General features: G+C 41.4%; 1 protein-coding gene across 8 annotated transcripts in view; it reads left to right on the forward strand.

Annotated features, from left to right (window-relative positions):
* ARHGEF28 (Rho guanine nucleotide exchange factor 28) overlaps window positions 1-20,925 on the forward strand; it is a 126,718-nt gene that overhangs the window by 24,456 nt on the left and 81,337 nt on the right. For 5 of the 8 annotated variants that reach the window (XM_083819016.1, XM_083819010.1, XM_083819013.1 and 2 more), the window contains exons 3-6: window positions 4,788-4,935; window positions 6,811-7,104; window positions 18,356-18,539; window positions 20,392-20,572. In XM_083819016.1, the coding sequence (XP_083675142.1) occupies window positions 4,788-4,935; window positions 6,811-7,104; window positions 18,356-18,539; window positions 20,392-20,572 (807 nt within the window). The remainder of the gene's footprint in view (window positions 1-4,787; window positions 4,936-6,810; window positions 7,105-18,355; window positions 18,540-20,391; window positions 20,573-20,925) is intronic. The other 3 variants (XM_083819012.1, XM_083819015.1, XM_083819017.1) reach the window with 2 other exon arrangements.

The raw sequence follows: 20,925 nt of genomic DNA on the forward strand, positions 1-20,925 counted from the left end.
CTGCCAGATGCTGCATCTCTGAGGGCTTGGAAAGGCCTCGTCTTCTCCAGTCCCACGATGCATGTGGCATTTCCCGGAGCTCTGGTTCCAAACACCGGTTTCTTTCTACTCTTTGAACATTTTAATATTTTAGTTCTTGATCCAGGCTGTAGGAAGGTGGTCTGTGCCTCTTTAATTTTGAACTTGAGATAACTGGGATACTGCAATGTACTCTGTATGAAGTTCTTTTCTTCTTCTTCTTCTTATTTTTTAAATGAAGGTCCATGCAGCACTTCAGGTGATTGACAAGAAGTTTATCTGGTCTGCAGTGACTTTTGTGGTACATTTTGCAGTTGCACATGGTGATGTGTCTGTCTGAAGTTCTTGGCTGTTACAAGCACAGATTATATTTGAGAGATCTCCTGTTCCTGTGTGGTGGCTAGGTAAAGTTGAGGTTCTTGTTCTTGTTCTGAGTGTAAATCTGAGTAATATACTGTCAGGTTGGTCTCAACAAACAACCTTTGACTTTAAAATTTACTTCCTGTACAAGTCTGCCAGAATCAACACTGTATGAACTTGAAGGCAAGAACTTTCCCCAGCATTTCTGTGAGAAACAAGTCATGACCAGGGGCTGTGTTTATTTCCTGAGATGGTGAAGGGGGCACATCCTTTCCTTTGCTTTTATTGAAAGGGGATTTAACAATCTAAGGTCCATGTGGAGGCTGAGAATCATCCTTAAGCTTACCTACACATGGAAATAAACCTGTAACTTCGTCTTATGTTTTTCCAAGTTCATCAGGATATAAATAGGCTTGTTAGGGAAAGTAAACAATGGGAGAGAGGTTGAATTGTCATTAGACAATGCGCTGGTGAAAATAATGTCAAAGGCAGAGCTTCCTAGCCACTGGTAGATTCTCAGGAACCTGGCCCAGAGAAGTCCTCTGCGTCCATACTCTCACAGCCACCTCATATTCAGGCCACTTTTCTGGTGCCAGTGTGGCTTACTCATTTGAGTTTTAGCACCAAAAGGATAAACATTAAGCCTAAATTGGTTCTCTATTTAGAAATACACACCGTTTTGAAAGAAATATGCCAGTAGGATGTGTTTTCAGCTTAATTGTGTGGAAGGGGCTCAGAACAAACATCGCTTTCTATGAGCACGTTGTCTCCAGTTAAGGTCATGTGTACATCATCCTTTTTTTTTTTTTTCTTTTTTTTTTCCTGTTGTTTTATCTCATTTTGTTAATATTTAAATTAGGGCTCAATTACCTACTTTTAGGTGCTGATAACCCTAATTTTAATCTCTTTATACTTCAGCAGTGGGTCAATGGCAGAGGTCTGTGCACTCTAGAGAACTACACAAGAGAAGGTACTTGGCTTACACCTTGCAAAATGGAACGGGGAGCAGTGGAGCAAGCACTTTTACTGGATGCAGTAGTAGTGCTACTGAACAAATGTTTTCTGAGAGTGTAGGAATTTCTTGTGGGACTCATGGTATTGTGCTGTGCTGTTGTTTACTTAGGAATGATCTGTGCAGGTAGCGCCTGCTCTTCCACTGCAGCCTGCTTCTAGGGCTGGGCTGGGCACATTTCCCCCTGAGGGACCAGGGAAGTCACTGCCTTTGCAGGGGTGGGTGTAATGGAAAGGTGTAAACTATCCCTCAGGTTTATGCTAATAACATAAGCCTTTTTCTCAAAAGGCTAATGTAAGGGCTCTGGGTTTCTGCCTATTTGAGCTTACGTTGTATGTGCAGTGAGGCTGACAGAAATCAAGCTGGTACATGTTTCTGAAGCTGTTTGCATCTTTCTAAAACTGAGCATTAACAACTTCTGCAAAAAATGATAATCTGAAGTGGTTGTGGCACTGAAATTTTGTTTAATTTAATATATATATGTATATGTATGTTGGTAGTCCTTCCAGGCTGTTTTTATGTGGCCTAGGATATCCTAAGTTTTGTTTTGTTTTGTTTTGTTTCTCCTAATAAAGTTTTCTGCATTAGTCTCCAACAAGTGACTTCCCCAGACCTTGACGTGACCAGTAAAGTGAGCTTACTGCTTACTGGGAGTGATAGCTCCCAATAAAGCAGTGGCTTGCCTGTATACAGAGCTGAGTACATGGCAAAGTCAATGCTCTTGAATGTCTGGATTTAAATACAGCTAAAAGCAAGGTCAAACATCTAAAAACTAAGTGCAAAGAGCAAAATGAGCTGTCATTTTCACCTCATCTCCTCTTTTTCCTTTTCTACCTAGAAAGACTGCATATTGGTCTGGCTTGGGAGCTGGATGCTAGAGAAAAAAACAAAAACACATAGTGGCTTGAACAACTAGTGGAAACTGATACATATTTTAGTGGAGGCAGTTGAGGAGTATGGAATTAAGCAGTATGATGTAAGGAAGTCTGTAGATGGGATGGGTGCAATTTGGAAGTGCTGGAGATGATGATAGGAACTTATGTTTTGTGAAATAATTGCCTCTGATGCCAGGTGTGGTAATCATCCAGCATCAGAAAGCATGCAGCCTTCTATTCAGCTGTGAAGGTTCTTTTATCTTTGAGTTTTCTCTAGTATTAGTTGGTTTAACCATCCTTTTTTTGAATCACATGGAATTTTCCAAATGAATCACTTAATTGTTTGGGCAGATACAAGATAGCTGCCAATTTGCCTTTCTTCTGTAATTTTTTTCCTTAAATTACTAGCAGTTTCTTCCTCTGAAGGGTTGTAAGGTAGGGCTTATGAACAAGCTCTATCATATACACTTGAGCTTTGCACTGTATTTTCCCTTTTGCTTTTTCCCTCCACCCTTTAGAAGACAAGGAGTTGTGAAATTCTCCCTCACATCTGTACATTAGGCAGTGTGATCAGTGTTTCTTAAGTTGTTCCTCTATCTTTACTGAGTCTAAATTGCCTTTTTTTTTTATTTTAAGGAGCAGTGTAAGACAACAGTTACAATTTAAGCTTTTTTTTATTTTTATTTTTTTTATTTTTCCCCTAAGAGTCCTCTTATAGAATGAGAAGTACTGCCACAAAATATCTCCCCTGTTCTTGCAGTTGTGCAGAGTGAAAGCTGGCTGCCTATGTAGTCCTTCAGCCTTAGGGGTCCAGAGGGTCTAGAGGTGGTTTGTGAGTGATGGCCCATGTGGAAGAAACTCACCTGTGCTCCTCTGCACCAGGCTGCTGACAGCAAAGTCCATACTGGAGCAGTCTTTGGAGCTATCTGAGATATTTCAGGGACTTACCCTGTTCCTATCTCCCCAGAATAGCCATCCATAGCATTACTCAACCAATAAAAAGCCCTATTCACAGCTAACATAAAAAGATGAAATAATGATAGTTTAAAAAGAAAAAAGATGTAAGTTACAAATAATAATAGAAATAAGAAGAGCAGTTCTGTGTATAACAGTGTGAAAAAGAAGCAGGAGAAAGCACATAGCAGTTACAGTAACACTTCAGGCTAATAAAAAGAGATAAGCATCAATTTCTGTGGATGACAGACATGTCTGCTCTGAGTGCTAGTCTCCTAAAGTTGTTTACATCTAATCTTGCCAGAGAATCCTATTTAAGGAAGATGTTGTGTGTCTGAAAGTAGATTCTGCCTCTTCAGCTCTAGCTCAATAGATGCGCTTGTGTTTAAGAGGAAAACAAACGCAGGATTTGCATTGTTATGAGTGACAAGAAGGATGTCCTTGGGGAAGATAGTCAAAGACATGACGTTGCAGGGGGCTGGCAAGGGTCTCACTGCGTGTGGACTGAGAGAAGTGGCCTGCAGTGCTGCCGTCACTGGAGGTTGTGGGGATGGTGAAACACCCAAGCAATTCTTTTTTCTGACTTGATCACAAATTATCCAGCATGTTTGCACAAAGAGGCTCATTTGTTAAATAATGAAAAGGAGCACAACTGTATTTCTCAGCCGTGTAAATTTCTATGCTACCGTGCTATGCTTTGGTACAGGCTTTTATCATACTTCTCATGGAGCCGATGTCACAGTAGCTGTTTAGAGTAGAGAGGGCACAGGCATCTTTTGGAAGTGTGAAATGATGAGATATTCTTCTGCAGTGTGTTTTCCTGAAACACCAATTCAGATAATGTGGGCAAATCCAGTCTTATTTAGAGCAACAGTGGCAGTCACGAACCATGTTGGAGCAAGCTGTCCTCCTCTTTGAGGAAATGCAACTTCATCTAAATTTCCTCCCTTGAACATGTCAGACACTTGTTATTGTTTGCTGCTTCTCAGATCCCTTTCCTGTTCTTTTTTGAAGCCATTGTATGGTAGACTTTTCTTGGCTGGTCGCTTTCTGTTTACTATAAGAAAACAAAGCAAAACAAGAAACAACACACATGGGTAGATATCTGGGAACTAGTATTCTTTGAAACTCAGTTGTAGAGTTGCAACAGTGTTTTTGTTTTGTAAACCAAGTCTAAAATATTTCAATCACTTTTATTTATTATTTTTTATTTTTTTCTTTTAACACAAAGAATACTTTGTAAATAGCAAAATACTCAGATTCATTGATTTGCTTGTTCTGAGGCATTTTTAACTGAAAGTCATATATTTGCATAAGTCAGGATGAAAGGAGTATGCTAAAAGGCATTGTTTAAAGACGAATTTTTAAATCACCTTTGCTTGTATAGGCATAAACACAGCATTATTTTCAAAGGGGAAGTAGAAAACTTCAGATTTGTCATTGGGTCACAGACTCTGTATAATAGAGTTGGAAAGGTTATAAAAAGTTTGCTTTGGAAGTATATGTTCATGAGTTTGTTGAAAATGAGAAATCTACTGGATGTTTATGAAAACACATTCATTTTTCAGGGACAGGTGACTATAAATGCAAAATTTGAGAAAGGCATTTACCTCCCAGAGGATGCCGAATTTTACTTTGTTTATGACGGATCCATGAAGAGGCATATAATGTTTGCTGAGCGGATAAGTGACAATGCTCTTCGGTCCCTAGTTCCAGGTGAGTGTTACTCGTGTTTATATTTCTGATCTTTTTACTATACCCCAACCCCATTTCGAAGCTGGGCATAACTGGGTGATTTGGGTAACCTTATTTTATGGCTCTGTAGTGGAGGAAATGTAGGCATTGAATGACAATCTTTAGGATGCAGCCTGAGTTTAACTGGCCATAAGTGATGCTGCCCTCCATAGCCATCTGTACCTGCATGGTGTCAGACACAGACAATGCTACAGGCAGGGCTTTCCTGGGTGTACACATAGTAGGGTGTGTAGGAAAATGCATCTTCAGGCATGTCATCGATTTTAGTCTGACTTAATTCTATTCAGCAGTTCCAGCCTATGTTTTGCCTCTGGGAATTATCAACATCTGCAAAACTCATGTTTTTGTCTGGGCTTTCCCTGGAGGCAGCAGTCAGCCCGGCATGCAGGGCCCAGGTGGTGGTGGCTTGGGTTGCTTGGGGCTCTGCTTGAGCCATGGGGAAAACCATCTGGGGGTGCCTTGCTGCAAGTAGAGGGGATTTGAGCTCCCTTACAGCTGGCGTTGTCTCTCTTGGCCTTGGCGTTGTCCCTCTTGCTGGTGTAATATAAACCCTGACTGTTGTCATTATCGTGTGCTTTGTGACCTTTTCATTTGTGGAGTAGGTGGCTATAAACATGATGTACCTAGGCAGTAGGTTCCGCTTGTTATTTGTTCTTGTTTTCTAAAGGACATTTAGAATCTGAGAGTAACCAACATGTATAACAAGGGAAAGGTTGCTGCTGTTACATGGTGGCTGCTTTAGTCTGTAAATGCTAAAAGATTGTCATCAAATACAATGGGAGAAAACGCAGTGCTAGACTTATCCCAGGGTAGCAAGGTTATTTTTCTGAGATGCCTGAAATGACACTACTAAATGATTACTTCTCAGCTAGGATAAAAACAGGAGGCTACAGGCAATGCTTAATCCTCTGTCTGATCTCAACAGGGGCCATTAGCAGATGAAAATAAGAGGCGAAGTTAAAACATAGCTCTGGTGTAGTTACTGTTGGTTCATAGTGGCCAAATTAAACATAAGGGAATGCAGAGCACTTCAAAAACAACTGCAGATGTGGTAAGCACATGCTTGCTTCTGCAGATATTAGACTGCATATATACTTGTAGTTTTTGGGAGGCTATTTTAGGAAATTTAGATTTGCACCCATAGTACGTCATGGCAGCTCTCCAGCAAGAGGTGTGAGTACAGGGCGCACACCTTATGGATGTGTGATACCTATCCTCACCTAGATGGCAAAGAAAGAGGAAAGGTGGGGTGGGTTTTTAAGTGTCAAACTCCCTTGGACTTTGACAGTCATGGTTGTAAATTAGACAGTTGATACAGCACTGAATCAAGCCTGCCAAAAGTATGAAATGTGCATTTGTTAAAAGCATCTAGGTTTTGGCCTGCATGAAGATGCTGGGAAGATAAAAAAAAAATGTGTGTTAATAAATAAATGTATTCCTCAGAGTTCATGTTGCATGCTACTGTGACATTCTTTTCATGGGTGTCTCTTGCAATTCTTATCCAGGTGCCTTCATGTTTTCGATTTGTGGTGTTTAGTACTGAGATGGTTACCTCTTCTTTCTCTTGTAGTTGAAGAACCTTCATATAGAAAGACTGCTTTAAAAATGCACTATCTCAGTATAACTGGAGGACTGGCAGTTCAGAGTCTAGTCAAATCCAAGTTCATCAGCAGAAATGCTTGGTGGGTGCCTGACAATAAGTAGGTTTAACTAGAGGGAAAAAGAAAGTAATTCTGGATGAGTAGTCACAGCTCTTACAGGATGAGAAAAGAGGAAAAAGTAATTAATTTTCTGAACATATATAATTTTAATGATTAATTTACATTATGATTTTAGGCCATGGATGCCAGGAAGAAGTTTCTGTTTCCGTGTTAATGTACACAAGGGGATACTCACCTGTGATCCTCGGCAGCTGTCCTGTCACCTACAGAGAGAACTTGTCTTGCAAACTGTCTCGTTTTCTGGTCAATCAAACAGAATGCCTCAGTGCCACTAGTCACAAGGTTTTACTAGATAAGTTTGGGCTAACAATAAAAGATCTGCAGTCGCTGGATAATGATTTGACAATGGCCATTGCTCATGAAGAATTGCCGTCAACGTGGAGCATCCTTGGAAGCTACGCGAAAGGTGGTAAGATTTTATTTCAGGTTGGAAGGCTTCTAGTGGTGACTTCCTGCATAGGTCAGAGTAGAGTCTCTCAGCATTTTATTGAAGGTTTCCAATCCTTCTGCTTTATTTTGTGATTATGATGAAAAATTGTTTAAGTATGAGAGGGGAACTCAGAGATTTGGTGTGTGCCCAGAAGTTTTAAAAAGAATAATTGTGGCTATTGTAACTCAGCCTCTCCGTAAGATTTTTGTACTTTGACTCACTGTTAAAATAGCTTTTATAAAAAGACTCTGCTTTTACAAGATTAAAGGGCTGTCTCTTAAAAAGAATTGTAGTAGTAATTGTAGTAGTAGAGTATCTCTACCGTGATTCCAACCAAGTGAAATGTTTTAATTGTGAGACAAAAAGGAGACAAAGTATACAGTCATAAAACAGAATAATGTGTTACTGTAGGCATTTGGATATGTAGAGTAAGCATACTGTTTATCATAGTTCTGTCAGTATTTATGCTTTACTTGCAACTATGATTATTCTTAGGGGAGAGTATCATTAACCAAGTTTTGAGTGTTTTTTTTTTTTTAATAGAAAGTGGAATGAAAATATACATGAAACCTTACATTAGGGTATGCTATTGAAAAATTTTGTAACAAAATCAGGTGAAATTTGCCTGGTTTCATGTTTCATTGCAAACACAAAGCTGTAGTTACGTTTTGCTGAAGGGTGTAATTTTTTTTGCAGACCGAGCTGATTTATAGCTGAGGTTGGAAACAGTGTTAAACTTGATGGCTTCACATGTTTTTCATTGAAAATTTGGTACTTTTGGCTGTTTTCCTCCTAGTACTTTAAATTGCTAAAATTTGGAGGACAGGCAGTTTCCATATGAGCCAAACTGAAGGAGAGATTCATGCAAGCTTTTGGGAACTGAAAACACAACACTTAGCCCATTTCTCTGGGTGAGGGTTTTTCCCTGTCTTAAATCTTTCTAATTCTTAATGACAGTCAGCTTGAAATCTGCTACTGCCTTCCTCAGGAGAAGGATAGTTTTTGTCTGTCTGCTGTAAATAGCTCTTTCAAGAGATGTAAAAACAAATACCAAGGCTCATTCAAATATTGGCTAGACATTGGATTTACTTGTTTCATTTTCATGTGTAGTAAATATTTGTTCACATTGCTCAACTTCTGGAATGACTGTTTTGTAGCAGTGAAGACCTTGATTCAAAGCCTGAAGAAATCAACTGTAGTTTTTTCACAGATTTTGCTAAGCTTTTTATCAAAACCAGCTGAAGCCCAGCCCAGAAGTAACAGCAGGACACCAGAGCTAATGAGAGATGCTTGGCCAAATCTAGATGCCTACCTGTTTGCCTGAAACATGGGGGAGTTTCTGCTGTGTGTGTTGTGAGTCTGGGGGACCAGAGACCAGCACAGCCAGTACCAGGCAGAGCTCTGCCAGGGCAGCTGCTACCCAAATCGCAAAATTCATGAATTTTTAGGTTTGCTAGCTGTTAATTTTGAGGTGTACTGCAGCATTTATACATTACATTGCTCAGACTCAGTGGTCGTTCATGCCTGTTGTGGGGAGTGTGTCTAACCAGGAATCATCGAATCGTAGAACAGCTTGGGTTGGAAGGGACCTTAAGGACCACCCAGTCCCAACCCCCCTGCCATGGGCAGGGACACCTCCCACAGACCGGGTTGCCCAAAGCCCCATCCTGCTTGGCCTCGAACACTTACAGGGATGGGGCATCCACAGCTTCTCTGGGCAGCCTGTGCCAGGGCCTTCCCACCCACACAAGAATTTCCTCCTAACATCTAATCTAATCTCCCCTCTTTTAGTTTAAAACCATTCCCCTTGTTCTGTCATTTATCTGCCAGAGCAAAAAGTTGCTTTCCCTCTTTTTTATAAGCCCCCTTTAAGTACTGAAAAGCTGCAGTAAGGTCACCCTGGAGCATGCTCTTCTTTAGGCTGAACAGCCCCAGCTCTCTTAGTCATAGGAGAGGTGCTCCAGCCCTCTGACCAACTTCATGGCCGTCCTCTGGACCAACTGTAACACACCCACACCCTTCTTGTGCTGGGGGCCCCAGACCTGGATGCGGCACTCCAGGCGGGGCCTCACAAGGGCAGAGCAGAGGGGCACAATCACCTCCCTCCACATGCTGCCCTTCTGGGCTGCAATCGTGCACTGCTGGCTTATGCTAAGCCTTTTGTCCACCAGAACCCCCAAGTCCTTCTCTGCAGGGCTGCTCTCAATGAGTTCTTCTCCACGTCTGTGCTCATGTCTGGGATTGCCCTGACCCAGATGCAGTACTCTCCATTGATGTGTGCAGGTCACATCTGCATTCATACCTCAGGCATTGCTTTAAATGGGGATCTTCCCCCTGCTTTCCAGGCAGTGCTTGTGTTACATCTGGGTGGTTGGCTCCCTCCTCTCCCAGCGTGACAAAGTCCTTGTAAGGGGTGTCCCTGTTGGGCAAGAAGGCAAAGGCTGGTAACTCTTGTTGACTGAGGGCTCCCAAAAGGTTTCTGGGCAGTTTTTCCTTCAGCCCAAGGGTGGTATGTCATTCCCTCTGTCTCTCCCTCCACTCCTGATGTAGCGTAGTTCTTCCTTCTGTCAGATTTTGTGCAGCACAATAAATGTGTTGCTGCCAGTGCTATGGTAAGGATGTGTTGATACAGCAAAGAAAACTGAGGCTGAACCAGGACAAGATGGATCCTGGTCTTTGAGCGGAGTTTGCTGTGCCTCTGTTAATGCAGGTAGGTGGTGGAGAGCCTTCCATACTTAGAGAAGTCCTGACTCTGGGCCTTTTGGGACAGAAGTCTGTGGAGTCTGTTAAATGCATCGCTTGCAAGAATGGCCTTGCTGGCTCAAATAACTGGTTATGGCCATGTGCACACATACAGAAATAAGGAAGGCTGTCATCTCAGAGTATATATAGTCAACTTGATAGGAGAGCAGCTTACCCACAGTAACTGAGTATTCAGCATTTTACTTTAAAAGTCTCTACATAGGTCTTTTATTTTTTTTTCCCCTTTGTTTTCTGTCCATGAGGCCCATCTGTTTTAGTCTCTTCTAATCAATTTGTATAATTCTTCTTCATCTCCTGTATCCTTTCTCTTTCTTTTCAGAAAGCATATTTTTTTTTGTTTTGTCTCACAGCCATATTCTCTTTCACCTGAGCCTGAGAAGCACTGACTCATATTCTAACCCACTTCTTGTCCCCGTACCAGTATTTTTGTTCCAGTGCCAAGAGGCTGAGCAAAGCCATGGGTTGCATGTGGCAGAGGGAGGCCTGTGCATGCAGGGGAAGGAGAGGGAGGGATAAGGGAATGGTCTGGGGAAGGAGGGCCTTGGACAGGTGAGAGGAAGAGGAGAAGAAGGTTCGTCATGTTCCACCATGAATTAATGAAAGGTTGCCCCAGCACCATGCTTCTTCCCTGACACCCCCTCAAAAAGATCAAATTGGGTGAGAAATATGGGATTTATAAGGAGCTAAAAAGAGAGGGAGACCCTCTTTCCCTCCCTGATGTCCCTGAAATTCCTTGTCGTGAAGGTCTGTTTAGTGTCTTGACACGTGACACTGTCAGGATGTTCATTTTAGTATCAGTATTATGAAAGATTTTGGGTGGTATCATTCATCACTAGTTAGGATCTCATGCCTGTGAGACTAAATTGCTGCTGATTCTGTCAGTTTTCAGACCTGTTGGGCTATTTTTATTAGAAAAAAATTACTTTTGAGTGACACATGGCTTGAGAAAATTGTTGCACCATCTGGTGTTTTTGGACCTCTTTCATTTTTATGAGGATTTAGAGACGTACGGGTTGATGGAAAGATGGAAGAATAATTTATTCATAGGAGCTACGGTATTTGGAAAAAGTGTTTGTATTCCCTTTATAAGACATAAAAAGTACTGGATAAAGAGAGAGACTGGATTGTCTAGGGAGCATTGCAAATAATTCAGGAATTTAGTGCAGTTGCACAGGTCAGAACTTGTTATCCACATTATTTAAAGTTCAACAAAGGAAACAAGAAAGCACGAACCTTCTGGTAATCCTCACTTGTAATAAGTGCCTGTTAGACAGCTATGTCAGAAAATGCCTGCTCACAAAAGAGAGTCAGACAGTCTGATCACCTGGCCCACAGCCAGTTTGCTGCCAGGGGAAACTGAGGACCCAGCGGAGGTGCTGTGCTTGGACACTTACTCCTTGGTGGGTTTGAGGAAAGGGGAAAGAGGGACAGGGATGGAGAAGCTGCTTATTTGCTGATTGTACTTTCGTAATGGACATTTTCATTCTGAAGATTGGATTGCTCAATTTAGGAAGCTAATCTGTAATAAATATTAGCCCAAGTAACTTGTTAAGGTTGGTCAGAAAAGGAGAATCCTCTCACAGTTTTTATGTTCAGAAAAAAAAAAAAAGATGAAAAGATGGATTCATTTGGATGAGAAATGTTCCACAATAACCTTCAGAGAATATCTCCTTGCTTCCTTTAGTAGGGTCAGCTTAGGGCAGTTTTTCAGGGCTGGCAGCCCTCAAAGGCCATTAGGCATGGATACAGCATCCTCTCTGCAACTCTTACATCCTTGGCATGCTCAGGCTTTTGTCCCCTGACTGTCAGAATGGGTGCGGGAGTGCAGGAGTGTGGACTCTGCAAGGCATCTGCATTACACACAGGCGGCTGAGGGTGTCTCAGTTTGCTTTAAGGGCATTGCTGGGAGGCTGAGGTCAGGTTGTCTGGGTGACATAACTGTGCTGGTAGTGAAACAAGAGCGTTTGCTGCCAGCTTTGTCACTACTACAGTTATTTGCTCGAGGAAGGGTGCTCTTTTAGGTTTGAGGCTATTAGTAGAAGCAATAAAATTACACTCTGAATTATGAAAATTAGCTGTGGCTCATAGGGAAGGGAACAGTGTCTATACTTGTTTAATTCTCTTTCAGGAACAAAGAGAATTTTCCTTTTATTTCATAAATGCTCTGTAATTATTTTCTAAGAATAGGTCTTGTGGAATTGTGAGAAAAATCTCAATAATTTTCTTCAGACAGGATCTTCTGTGAAGCTATTTTATTCACGATTGCAATGGCGGGCGTCTTGCCAATTAGGAGCGCATTATAGTAAACAAATCATAACCTTTTATTCCCTATTACCCGACACTTGATCACCTCCCCTGTTTCCTCATTGCCTGAGTACTACAGGTTCACAAGCTACTCAACGCTCCTCTGTACCATATATGTACATTTTTTTTCTTCAACCCTTTAATTTCTCCTTTTTCCTTTTTTTTTTTTTTTTCCCCCTTTCTTATGTTTTGAGAACCTGTGATCTTTGTTTTACTGTTCTCACACTGCTCATCCTGTTTTTCTCAAGCTTCTACCTTATTTTGGAACAGTGAGGCCTTCTACTGTCCACTTATCTACTTAGCATTTCTCCTTGTTATGACTACACAACTACCTTGGAATACAGAAAATTAGTTCTCTACTGCAAAAACACAACTTAGTTTCTCACAGAATGACTTGAAGTATCCAACTTTTCTGTTTTATAGGCTGCTTTTGGGGAACACTGTTCTGTTTTCTGTTGCATTTTTGACATTTTCATTTCCCTCCCCTGCTCCCTTTCACTGTAAATCCTGTTACTGTTTCTGCTTGGTGCTAATCATGGTCCTGCTACACTGCATGCACTCAAATATGCCTCAGTGTCAGGCTGGTGGCTGCTGGTTGGGTTTGGCCAAACCAAGAGCAGAAGATGTGCCTGACTGTTGTAACCCACCTCCTGGGCCTGGGCCAGCTCTAACTGAAGTAGGTTGAAAGGTATCAGAATAGATTGGAATAGTTACAGCTGGAAGGGATCTACACAGGTCACCAAATCCAGCAGTTTACTCAATAAAGGTACCGTAGAGAAGGGCAGATGATGATGTGAGGAATAGGGAGAGTAAAGAAGAAGGGGATGTACCAGTTAGTAAGTGGAAAGGGGTTAGGTGTCACAACATGCCTCACTGCTGTCTGTTCACAAAACCGTTTGCCGTGTGAGTTCAGCACATATGTATGTTTCTCCAGTAGTGGGGTGCACAGAAGACCTCTTTATAAACTCGTACCTAGGGGAAAATTTAAAAAAAAAATAAGAGTAATACATAAAAGAATGAAGCCAGGAAAAACTGGAATTTGTCAGACTGTTTTGATGTCTCCCTCTGCTTTTCAAGCCACAAGTCTTGAGTTTTCAGTCTCCTTCCAGGAAATGAATGAGATTCATAGCCCAGAAAGGGCTTAGTCATTTCTGTCAGAGAGAAATATTTGTTTTTAGTTTATTGTTTTGGACATAGGAAGAGATTCAGGTGCAAGGAAGAACAAAGGGATTTATTTAATGTTTAAAACAGATTGTGTTTGGCTCAACTCAGTGTAACTCAAACAGGGTGTTTTGGCTGGAGAACCGGGATGCAATGCAAAACAACGTCCTGATAGTGCATATCCTTTACAGCACCACCTGCTTTGTGGTATCTAACCTTGTATGAATCAGCCAGGATTTCATCTTTCAAATGTTAGTAATTGTTTTTTGTGTGTCTTGATGGAAAATGGTATTTTATACCATTTAAATATGAATTTGTTGAAGAAATCTTATGTTTTCATTCTTTCCTGCTTTTCTTCATTTTTTTGGCCTCTGAATGAAGTTCACTGAATTATGCCACTTGTTTTTTTTCACCACATCTTTATTTTTGTTTCTTGATGTGGTATTTTTATTTATTGTTCTGTTTGTTTTGCCATTTTGCCACATTAAAAATCTTCCTCAAGGGAAGAGTAAATGAAAATGAAAAAATGTGGGAAAATGCCATTTGTTCCGTGCCGTTGAGGCACATTGAGCCAGAAGAGGAGGAGTAAAAGAGAAGAATTGAAACTGGAAGCTATCCTTATGAAAAAAGTTGCTAAAAAAAAAATCAGGACTTTACTTTTTTTTTTTTTTTTTTTCAGGCAGATCTAGTTAAAATAAAAACCTATTACTGGACATCAAGTCTTTTTTTTTTTTTTTTTTTTTTTTTCCCCTTTAGTATTGCTAATCATAAATAGAACCATAGCAGAATGCAGAATTTGGATGGACAGGATTGCTGGAGGTGGTCTGTTCCTGCCCCCTGCTCATGGCTAGCATCAGTTGGATCAGGTTGCTCAGGGTGAAGTTCTGAGTACCTCCAAAGGACAGAGAGTCTGTAACCCCTCTGGGCAGCCTGTCCCAATTTTTGACCATCCTTGTGGTGAAAAATATTTTCCTTGTATTGAAAGAACTCGTTTACCTTTCTATTTATCTTGCAGACCTTAAGCTTTATATTTCAGATTTTACTATCCTGAAGCTGTTAGTAATCACCATCAGGTTTTGCCTGCTCCTAGGCGAGCCAGATGGGAGTAGTAGGAGGGTAGCCCAGCAAAGACTCTGTGGAGTTGAACATTGCAGAGGGATCTAAGTACTGCTTTTAACTAAGTGCTTGTGAAAACAGTTGGTTGAACTGCCAGGCTGGCTCTGCTACAACATGCTTTTAAGGTAGCCATGAGCAAACTGAGGCTAGTGTTAGATGAAGGTCGTTAGGTTGGACATATAAAAATTAGTTACCAGAATATTTGTGGTGAGATAACAGAAGATATTATTGTAAGTCATGTTTTAAGACCACAGAGATTAATAAGTGTTATTTAAGTTAATTTTAAAACTAGGTTCTTCTGTGGCAGACTTATTCACACTACACTGTTTTTAAGATTTGGCCTCCCGAAGTGTAACTTTATTTGCTGCAGTGTCAGAACTTAGAGTAGGCTACTGCTGGTTATGGGAGTCTTCCTAAGGGCTCCCTTTTTTGCTGAGCAGAAAAGTCCTAATCTTATTTTGCCCAGTGTAAGTTTATCTCTGGTTTGTGTGTGTGTGTGCTTGTTTGTTTGTTTGTTTGTTTTATTAATTACAGTGTTACAATATACATTGAAACCCAGTGACCCAAGGCCAAAGTTTTAATCAGGCAGTGGAGTTCAGAGTAGAGTTTGCCCTTTTATTTCTGTCTTTAATCTGAGGGTTGGGGTGTGGTTAATATATAATCAGATGCTTAGTGTACTTAATACTGGTTAAAACATTTGCATGTGTTTTAATTAGATGGGCTTATGCACTGGTTGCTTATATAGAAAAAAAATGGCCAAATTATAATCATCCAAAGTGTCCTAATTTGATGTCTAAAGTGGGACTTCAGCGGAATTTAAGAGCTCAAGAGCAAGGAGTAATTCTGAAAGCCCATGCTTTAGTGAACATTTTAGTCCGGAAACGCATAATATGTCCTTGGGACTGTGTTTTATACCACAAAATTTCCTGGGCATCTCCAGGAAACTCGAAGTCTTTCGTGTATATATAAGCATGCCAGACATGGAAACGCTGGTGTCTGGTTCCCAGCTGTGCTCTGTTGCAGTAGAGTCAGGCTGCTGCTTTTGTGGTCTCCTTCTGCCCTGCGTCCCTTGAATTTTCTTCTGCATAGTTGGTGAGCCACTTTCAATTACTCATTAATGGAGCAGACAGGCTGTGCACCCATCTGAAGGGGGGGACCTGAAGAAGTGTGAAGATGTGGGTCCACGTCCCATCTGGCCGAGGAGGAAGTAGAATGGAGGTCTTCCATTTCTGAAGTGGCACATCATCCTTTGTTTCACTGTTTGAAGCTGGGATTTGGACTGAGATTCTAATGCTCTGTATTGCCTGTGGGCTGACTTTAGCTAGACACTTGCTCACTGCGTGGGTTTCTGTGAAGCTTCTCTCTGAGGCTCTCACCTTCACTTGTCTTTGTGAGTCATCCAGACCCTGCAGGACCAGGTGATTCATTTTTAGGCATACGTGTCCTAAAGCTTGCTATGAATTCTCAGCCAGCATCGGCTGGCTATTGCTAGATAAGCTGGCACCCATACATGAGCACAGCTCTGTGTGCATTACATGCACAGCCCCACGCAGGCAGGGGCCATGTGCAGCAGCCATCCCTTGCTACACCTGGGACAGGCTGCAGAGGGGACACTGGCCCTGGCCTTAGCTACACAGCAGTGCTAAGATGGAGCAGGGAACATTATCCCCAAGAGCAGAAAGGAGAGAGAAGGGAGTTTCTAATGCTACCTCCTCCTGGTCATTCTTGAGCTTGTCTGTGTGGAAGATAAGCAAAAGGAGCCAAGTTCTTCACTGATGCTCTTCTGAGAAACCTTTTTCCCCCCACTTTTTCTTTCTTCTGACACATCCCTTAGTTTCCCTTCCAGAAACATAGCCATTTATGCAGTGTGTTTCAGACTAGGTGGACTGAATAGAGGTCAGAGGCTTTGAAAGCCTGGGCTAGCATGTGTGGGCTTGCAGATGGCACTGGAGCTAGGCTAGGTCTCTCCTTGCAAAAAATGGGTGTATTGATGGTCCCTAGATAAGAAACAGATCTTGTTTTATGGTTATGCTATGTATTTTAAATGCTGCTGTTTGTATTTTGCACAGCTGATGTAAAAAAAAAAAAAAAAAAGTCTAAACATATTTTTCTGCTGTGATTTGTTTTCTGTGCAAGATGAAAAATATATTGATTTTAGGAAAAAGTGCTAGATTTGATATACGGAAAAGTTCCTTGGTGTATTTTTCATAACAAAAAGTGTAATTATTGCATCTCACAACTACCATCAGTTTCAGCCCAATCATAAGTATTACCTATAGCTGGGGCCCCAAGTCAGCAAAATATTGAGTGTTGGCTTATCTACAGATAAGTGAATATATTATGATATATCCCTGTTTATCAAAGAGATTCTGGACATGCTTGAGTTGGATTCAGTGCTTAGACTGAAAGGTAGCATGTGCTTGAAAACTTTGAAAAAGATATGCCATCTCACTTAAAACATATGTAAATACTCTAAATCATTCTGTTAATGATTAATGTTGGCAATAAAACTGCAGCAATAATCATTGTCTCCAAAGACTGAAATTTTAAATATTTTGCAGACCTTTGAGAAAAAAAGTATAGATTGTTACTTTGCTCTGTGGCCTGAGATGCTGCAGCAGATCATGTGTACAGATGGACACAGCTATGCCTGAAGTCTGAAATGGGGAGACCAAGGAACAACATTACTGACCGGAACCTGGGAGAAAATAAATATTGCATGGGCAAGTTAATGTACCAGATCATGTATTGGGTAGCCAACAGGTAGGAGGGAAGGGTGAGGAAGGATTTTTTTAAAAATATACCTGTGCTTTAGGAGCTTCAACATTCCTTTGTCAATGAACAATGTTATTTTTAATAATATATTCTGAACTGTTTGAGTAATAGGGTAGAAAAAAAATCAATTGAATTGGTCTGATAAATGTCATTAGAGTATCATAAATCACTGGAATCTTAATAGATTTCAGCCAGTTGTTCTGAGAGCAGTACATTAACTACTCGTATACTTGGTGCTTGTGAAAACACTCTAACATTTAGCTTCATACCAAAATATCAATGTAAGGAATATGTTTAGTAGCACTTGAGCTAATATTCATTTATTGCCCTTAAACTAGAGGCTTTGTGTTTGAAAATGTATGTAGACGATAAATCTTGCTTGGAGTAAGTCAAGCAAATGGCTGAAGTGAAGGACAATCAGCATCACATGATTTAGTCCATGTTGTCTATTGCTTTATTTTAAGCTTCAGCCTCTGTTGAACTTGGTGATTATGTGTTAAAAAGCAAAGAGGAGAAATTGGTGGGTGAGGCCACCTTTCCAAAAAGAGACACAAGAACTATTGTGCCTGCTTTACCCGCAGGTGTGATAGCTTATGTCTCACTGCACCACTATGGATGTCTTAGCATGCTGTTAAGCAGGCTTCCCCAAAAAATCACACACTTTAATTACAATAAAATAAAATAAATACTTAGCCATGCTGCCATGTTTTGTGTTGCTGAGGCTGTGCACAGCAGCTGGAATATTGCCTCAGCTATCTTCTGTAGTATATATTGGGACATCCCTTGTGCTGAATGCTATACTATACATGAAGAAAGAGAGAAGCACTGAAATTATGTAATTCAAAGTGTTTTCTTTACCTCCTGGACTTAGATAGTATTTGTATGTCCTGGTTTAGCTCCACAGATGCAATTAAGCGCTGAACTCTATCGATTTCAGTGAAAGATGGATTCTGCCTGAATACTTCAATGGGTCTGAACCTGAGCTGAGCTATTTCTTCAGAGTAAAAAAGTTTCTTTTGATGCTTCCTAGCCAACAAAATACCAGTTTTGGTAGTTATGATTTTAAGTTATGATTTTATTTATTTATTTTTTTTGTGTGTGTGTTTTTCAGAGCCTACACAGAAAGAAACTCTTCTCCATCTTGTGATGAAATTAGGCTTGGTTAAACTCTCCCAGTTCTTAGCAGCGCAGCCTGGAGGGTCATTGGCATTAGCATTACCTAATGAGGATGGAGCAACACCATTAGACTTGGCTTTACAAAATGGGCACTCCAAACTTGTTGAGGTCTTCACAAAGTGAGTATAATGGTTTGTTGTTTCTCCTGAAAAACTCTTCATCTGTTAAGGAACGTGGGAAGTAATTTTTTCTCAAAAGACTTGCCTATGATTCTGTCTTGTGTTGGTTTCTGTTACTTCTTGTCTTTATTACCACTTCAAGTGGAAAACTTTTGTTTACAAGTAAACCAAGATTATGATGTGTATCCTTCATCACATTTGCAAATCCATTAACAGTGTTAGTATCAACATATGCACTTGCGTGATTTTAAGCTACTGTCGTGATTTACAGCTGTCGTGTAAATAGCATAAAACGTTAATTTGTAGCCTTAGAGTTTGTATTCTAGCATTTCATGATTTTGGATTCATGAGAGAGGTAAAAGGAAATTATTAAATAACAAATAATCCTTTTCCTGGACTTGTTAGAAAACACACTTGTCTGACGGGAGTTTGTTGTGGTTTAACCTGGCAGGCAGCACAGCAACACGCAGCCATTCACTCATTTCCCTGCAGTGGAATGGGGGAGAGAATCAGAAAAAAAAAGGTAAAACACTTGGTCTGAGGTAAAGATAGTTTAATAGGACAGAAAAGGAAGGGAACATAATAATAATAATAAAATATATGTATAAAACAAGTGAAGTGCAATGCAGTCACTCACCACCTGCTGACTGATGCCCAGCCAGACCCTGAGCAGTGACAGACCCCCAGGCCAACTCCCCCATTCCTATTGTCCAGCATGACGCCATGTGGCATGGGACACCCGTCTGGCCCCCTTGGGCCAGCTGTCCTGGCTGTGTCCCCTCCCAGCTCCTTGTGCACCCCCAGACTCCTCGCTGGCAGGGCAGCATGAGAAGCTGAAAAGGCTTTGGGTTAGCTGGGCCCACACCAGCTGCTGACAAGTAAAGGCATCCCTTAAAATGCATATGGGGGGGCACACAGGTGCAGAGACGTGACTTTCACAAAGGCTTTGGGCAACTTTGTGGCCTTTGTAAAGTCTCAGGTTGTAATTAAGGGAGAGGGTAGCACACCCAGCGCTCCAGTGATGACTGTGTTTTCACCAGACTTCCTCCAGACCGACAGATGACTTCAAGGACAAGTGCTTTCTGGCACGCCTCAGCTGTCAGGAGCTTCCCCTGCACTGACCTGCGGTTCTGCCTGATGTGTGTGTCTCTCAGTGCCAAATGCTCAGTGCCAGGAGCCCTTCTTACTGTTGGTTTTCTTTGCAAATATGGGGAAATACGCCAGAATTTGAATACTTTACTTTTTCTATTTTTTTTTTTGAGTGGGGCTCTTTCAGTCCCAGTTCAGTGCAGCGTATAGTTGATGTGAGAATTATGCGCATTTCAGTTTGTCTGAAAAAAATACCTAAAACAGCAGTACAGTACGTTATGAATTGTTTGTAATGTCCAAACAATGCTGTATTCCCTTGAGACACTTTCTGTTTTTCTCTCTGTGATGGGATAACAAATCTGCTAGCTGCCAGTCATGTCCTACTGCTATATATGGCAACAGTAACAGGAAAAGGTACTACTGCTAATTGACAGCAATTAGGAGAAATAGGTATTGTCACAGCTTGCTCTCACTGGCTTGTTTTATTAGTGACTAACCACCACTTCTAGAGCAGTCTTTGTTTTTTCCATGCCAATCGCTAGAAGATTCCTAGTCCTGAAAGGAGTCCTTGGTAAGTATTTGTTTGCCCAGCTGTGTTTTCAGTGGATGTTTCAGGCTTTTTTTTGCCTCAGGATTTTGCAGCGAGCGTGCTGGGATGCTGGCGGGCTGTACTACAGGGGAGCGGGAATGGCGCTGCGATTGTATTTTCACCCTACCTGCGCGCAGAGCATCTCCCCTGGCTCAAGGAGCGTGTTTTTTCCAGTTCCCAGGGCAGCCGCTCGCCTGACATTTCCACAGCGGAGATCGGCGAGGGTGCCTGCGTGCGCTTTGTTCGCTCGGCGGCGGCCCTGACGCTGACTTTGGACCACACGGCAGAGCACTTGCTGGAGTCAGACGTGGGGCTCTTCAGAAAGTACCTCTGGAACAGGCCACTGCTCTACAAGGTGGGTGCCAGCCCAGGCACTCATAGGTTGTCTTCACTCATTTCTTGCTGTGGGCTCTTCAGTCTGGGTTGTTTTTTTTTTTGAATAGCCTTCTAGTTGAAGCTGCCTGTTTCACCCATGTCTAGTGTAATGAAGGGTTACTGCTGTGGGCTTCCACTGTGTGTAAATGCAGCTCACCGTGTATATGAAGCTGGAGAGTGAGAGATGTTGAGAACTTTATCAAAGCTTCCTTTACACTGCAAGTTGTTTTTGGTTAGTGGTGGACTTCCTGGTGTATATCTCCTCCTGAAATCTCTGTCTCTTCGATTACGTTGCCACTGTATTCATGTTGGTAGTTTGCAATATTTAATTTC

This window comes from Anser anser, assembly GCF_964211835.1.
Source record: "Anser anser genome assembly, chromosome: Z".
NCBI classification, from domain to species: Eukaryota; Metazoa; Chordata; class Aves; order Anseriformes; family Anatidae; genus Anser; species Anser anser.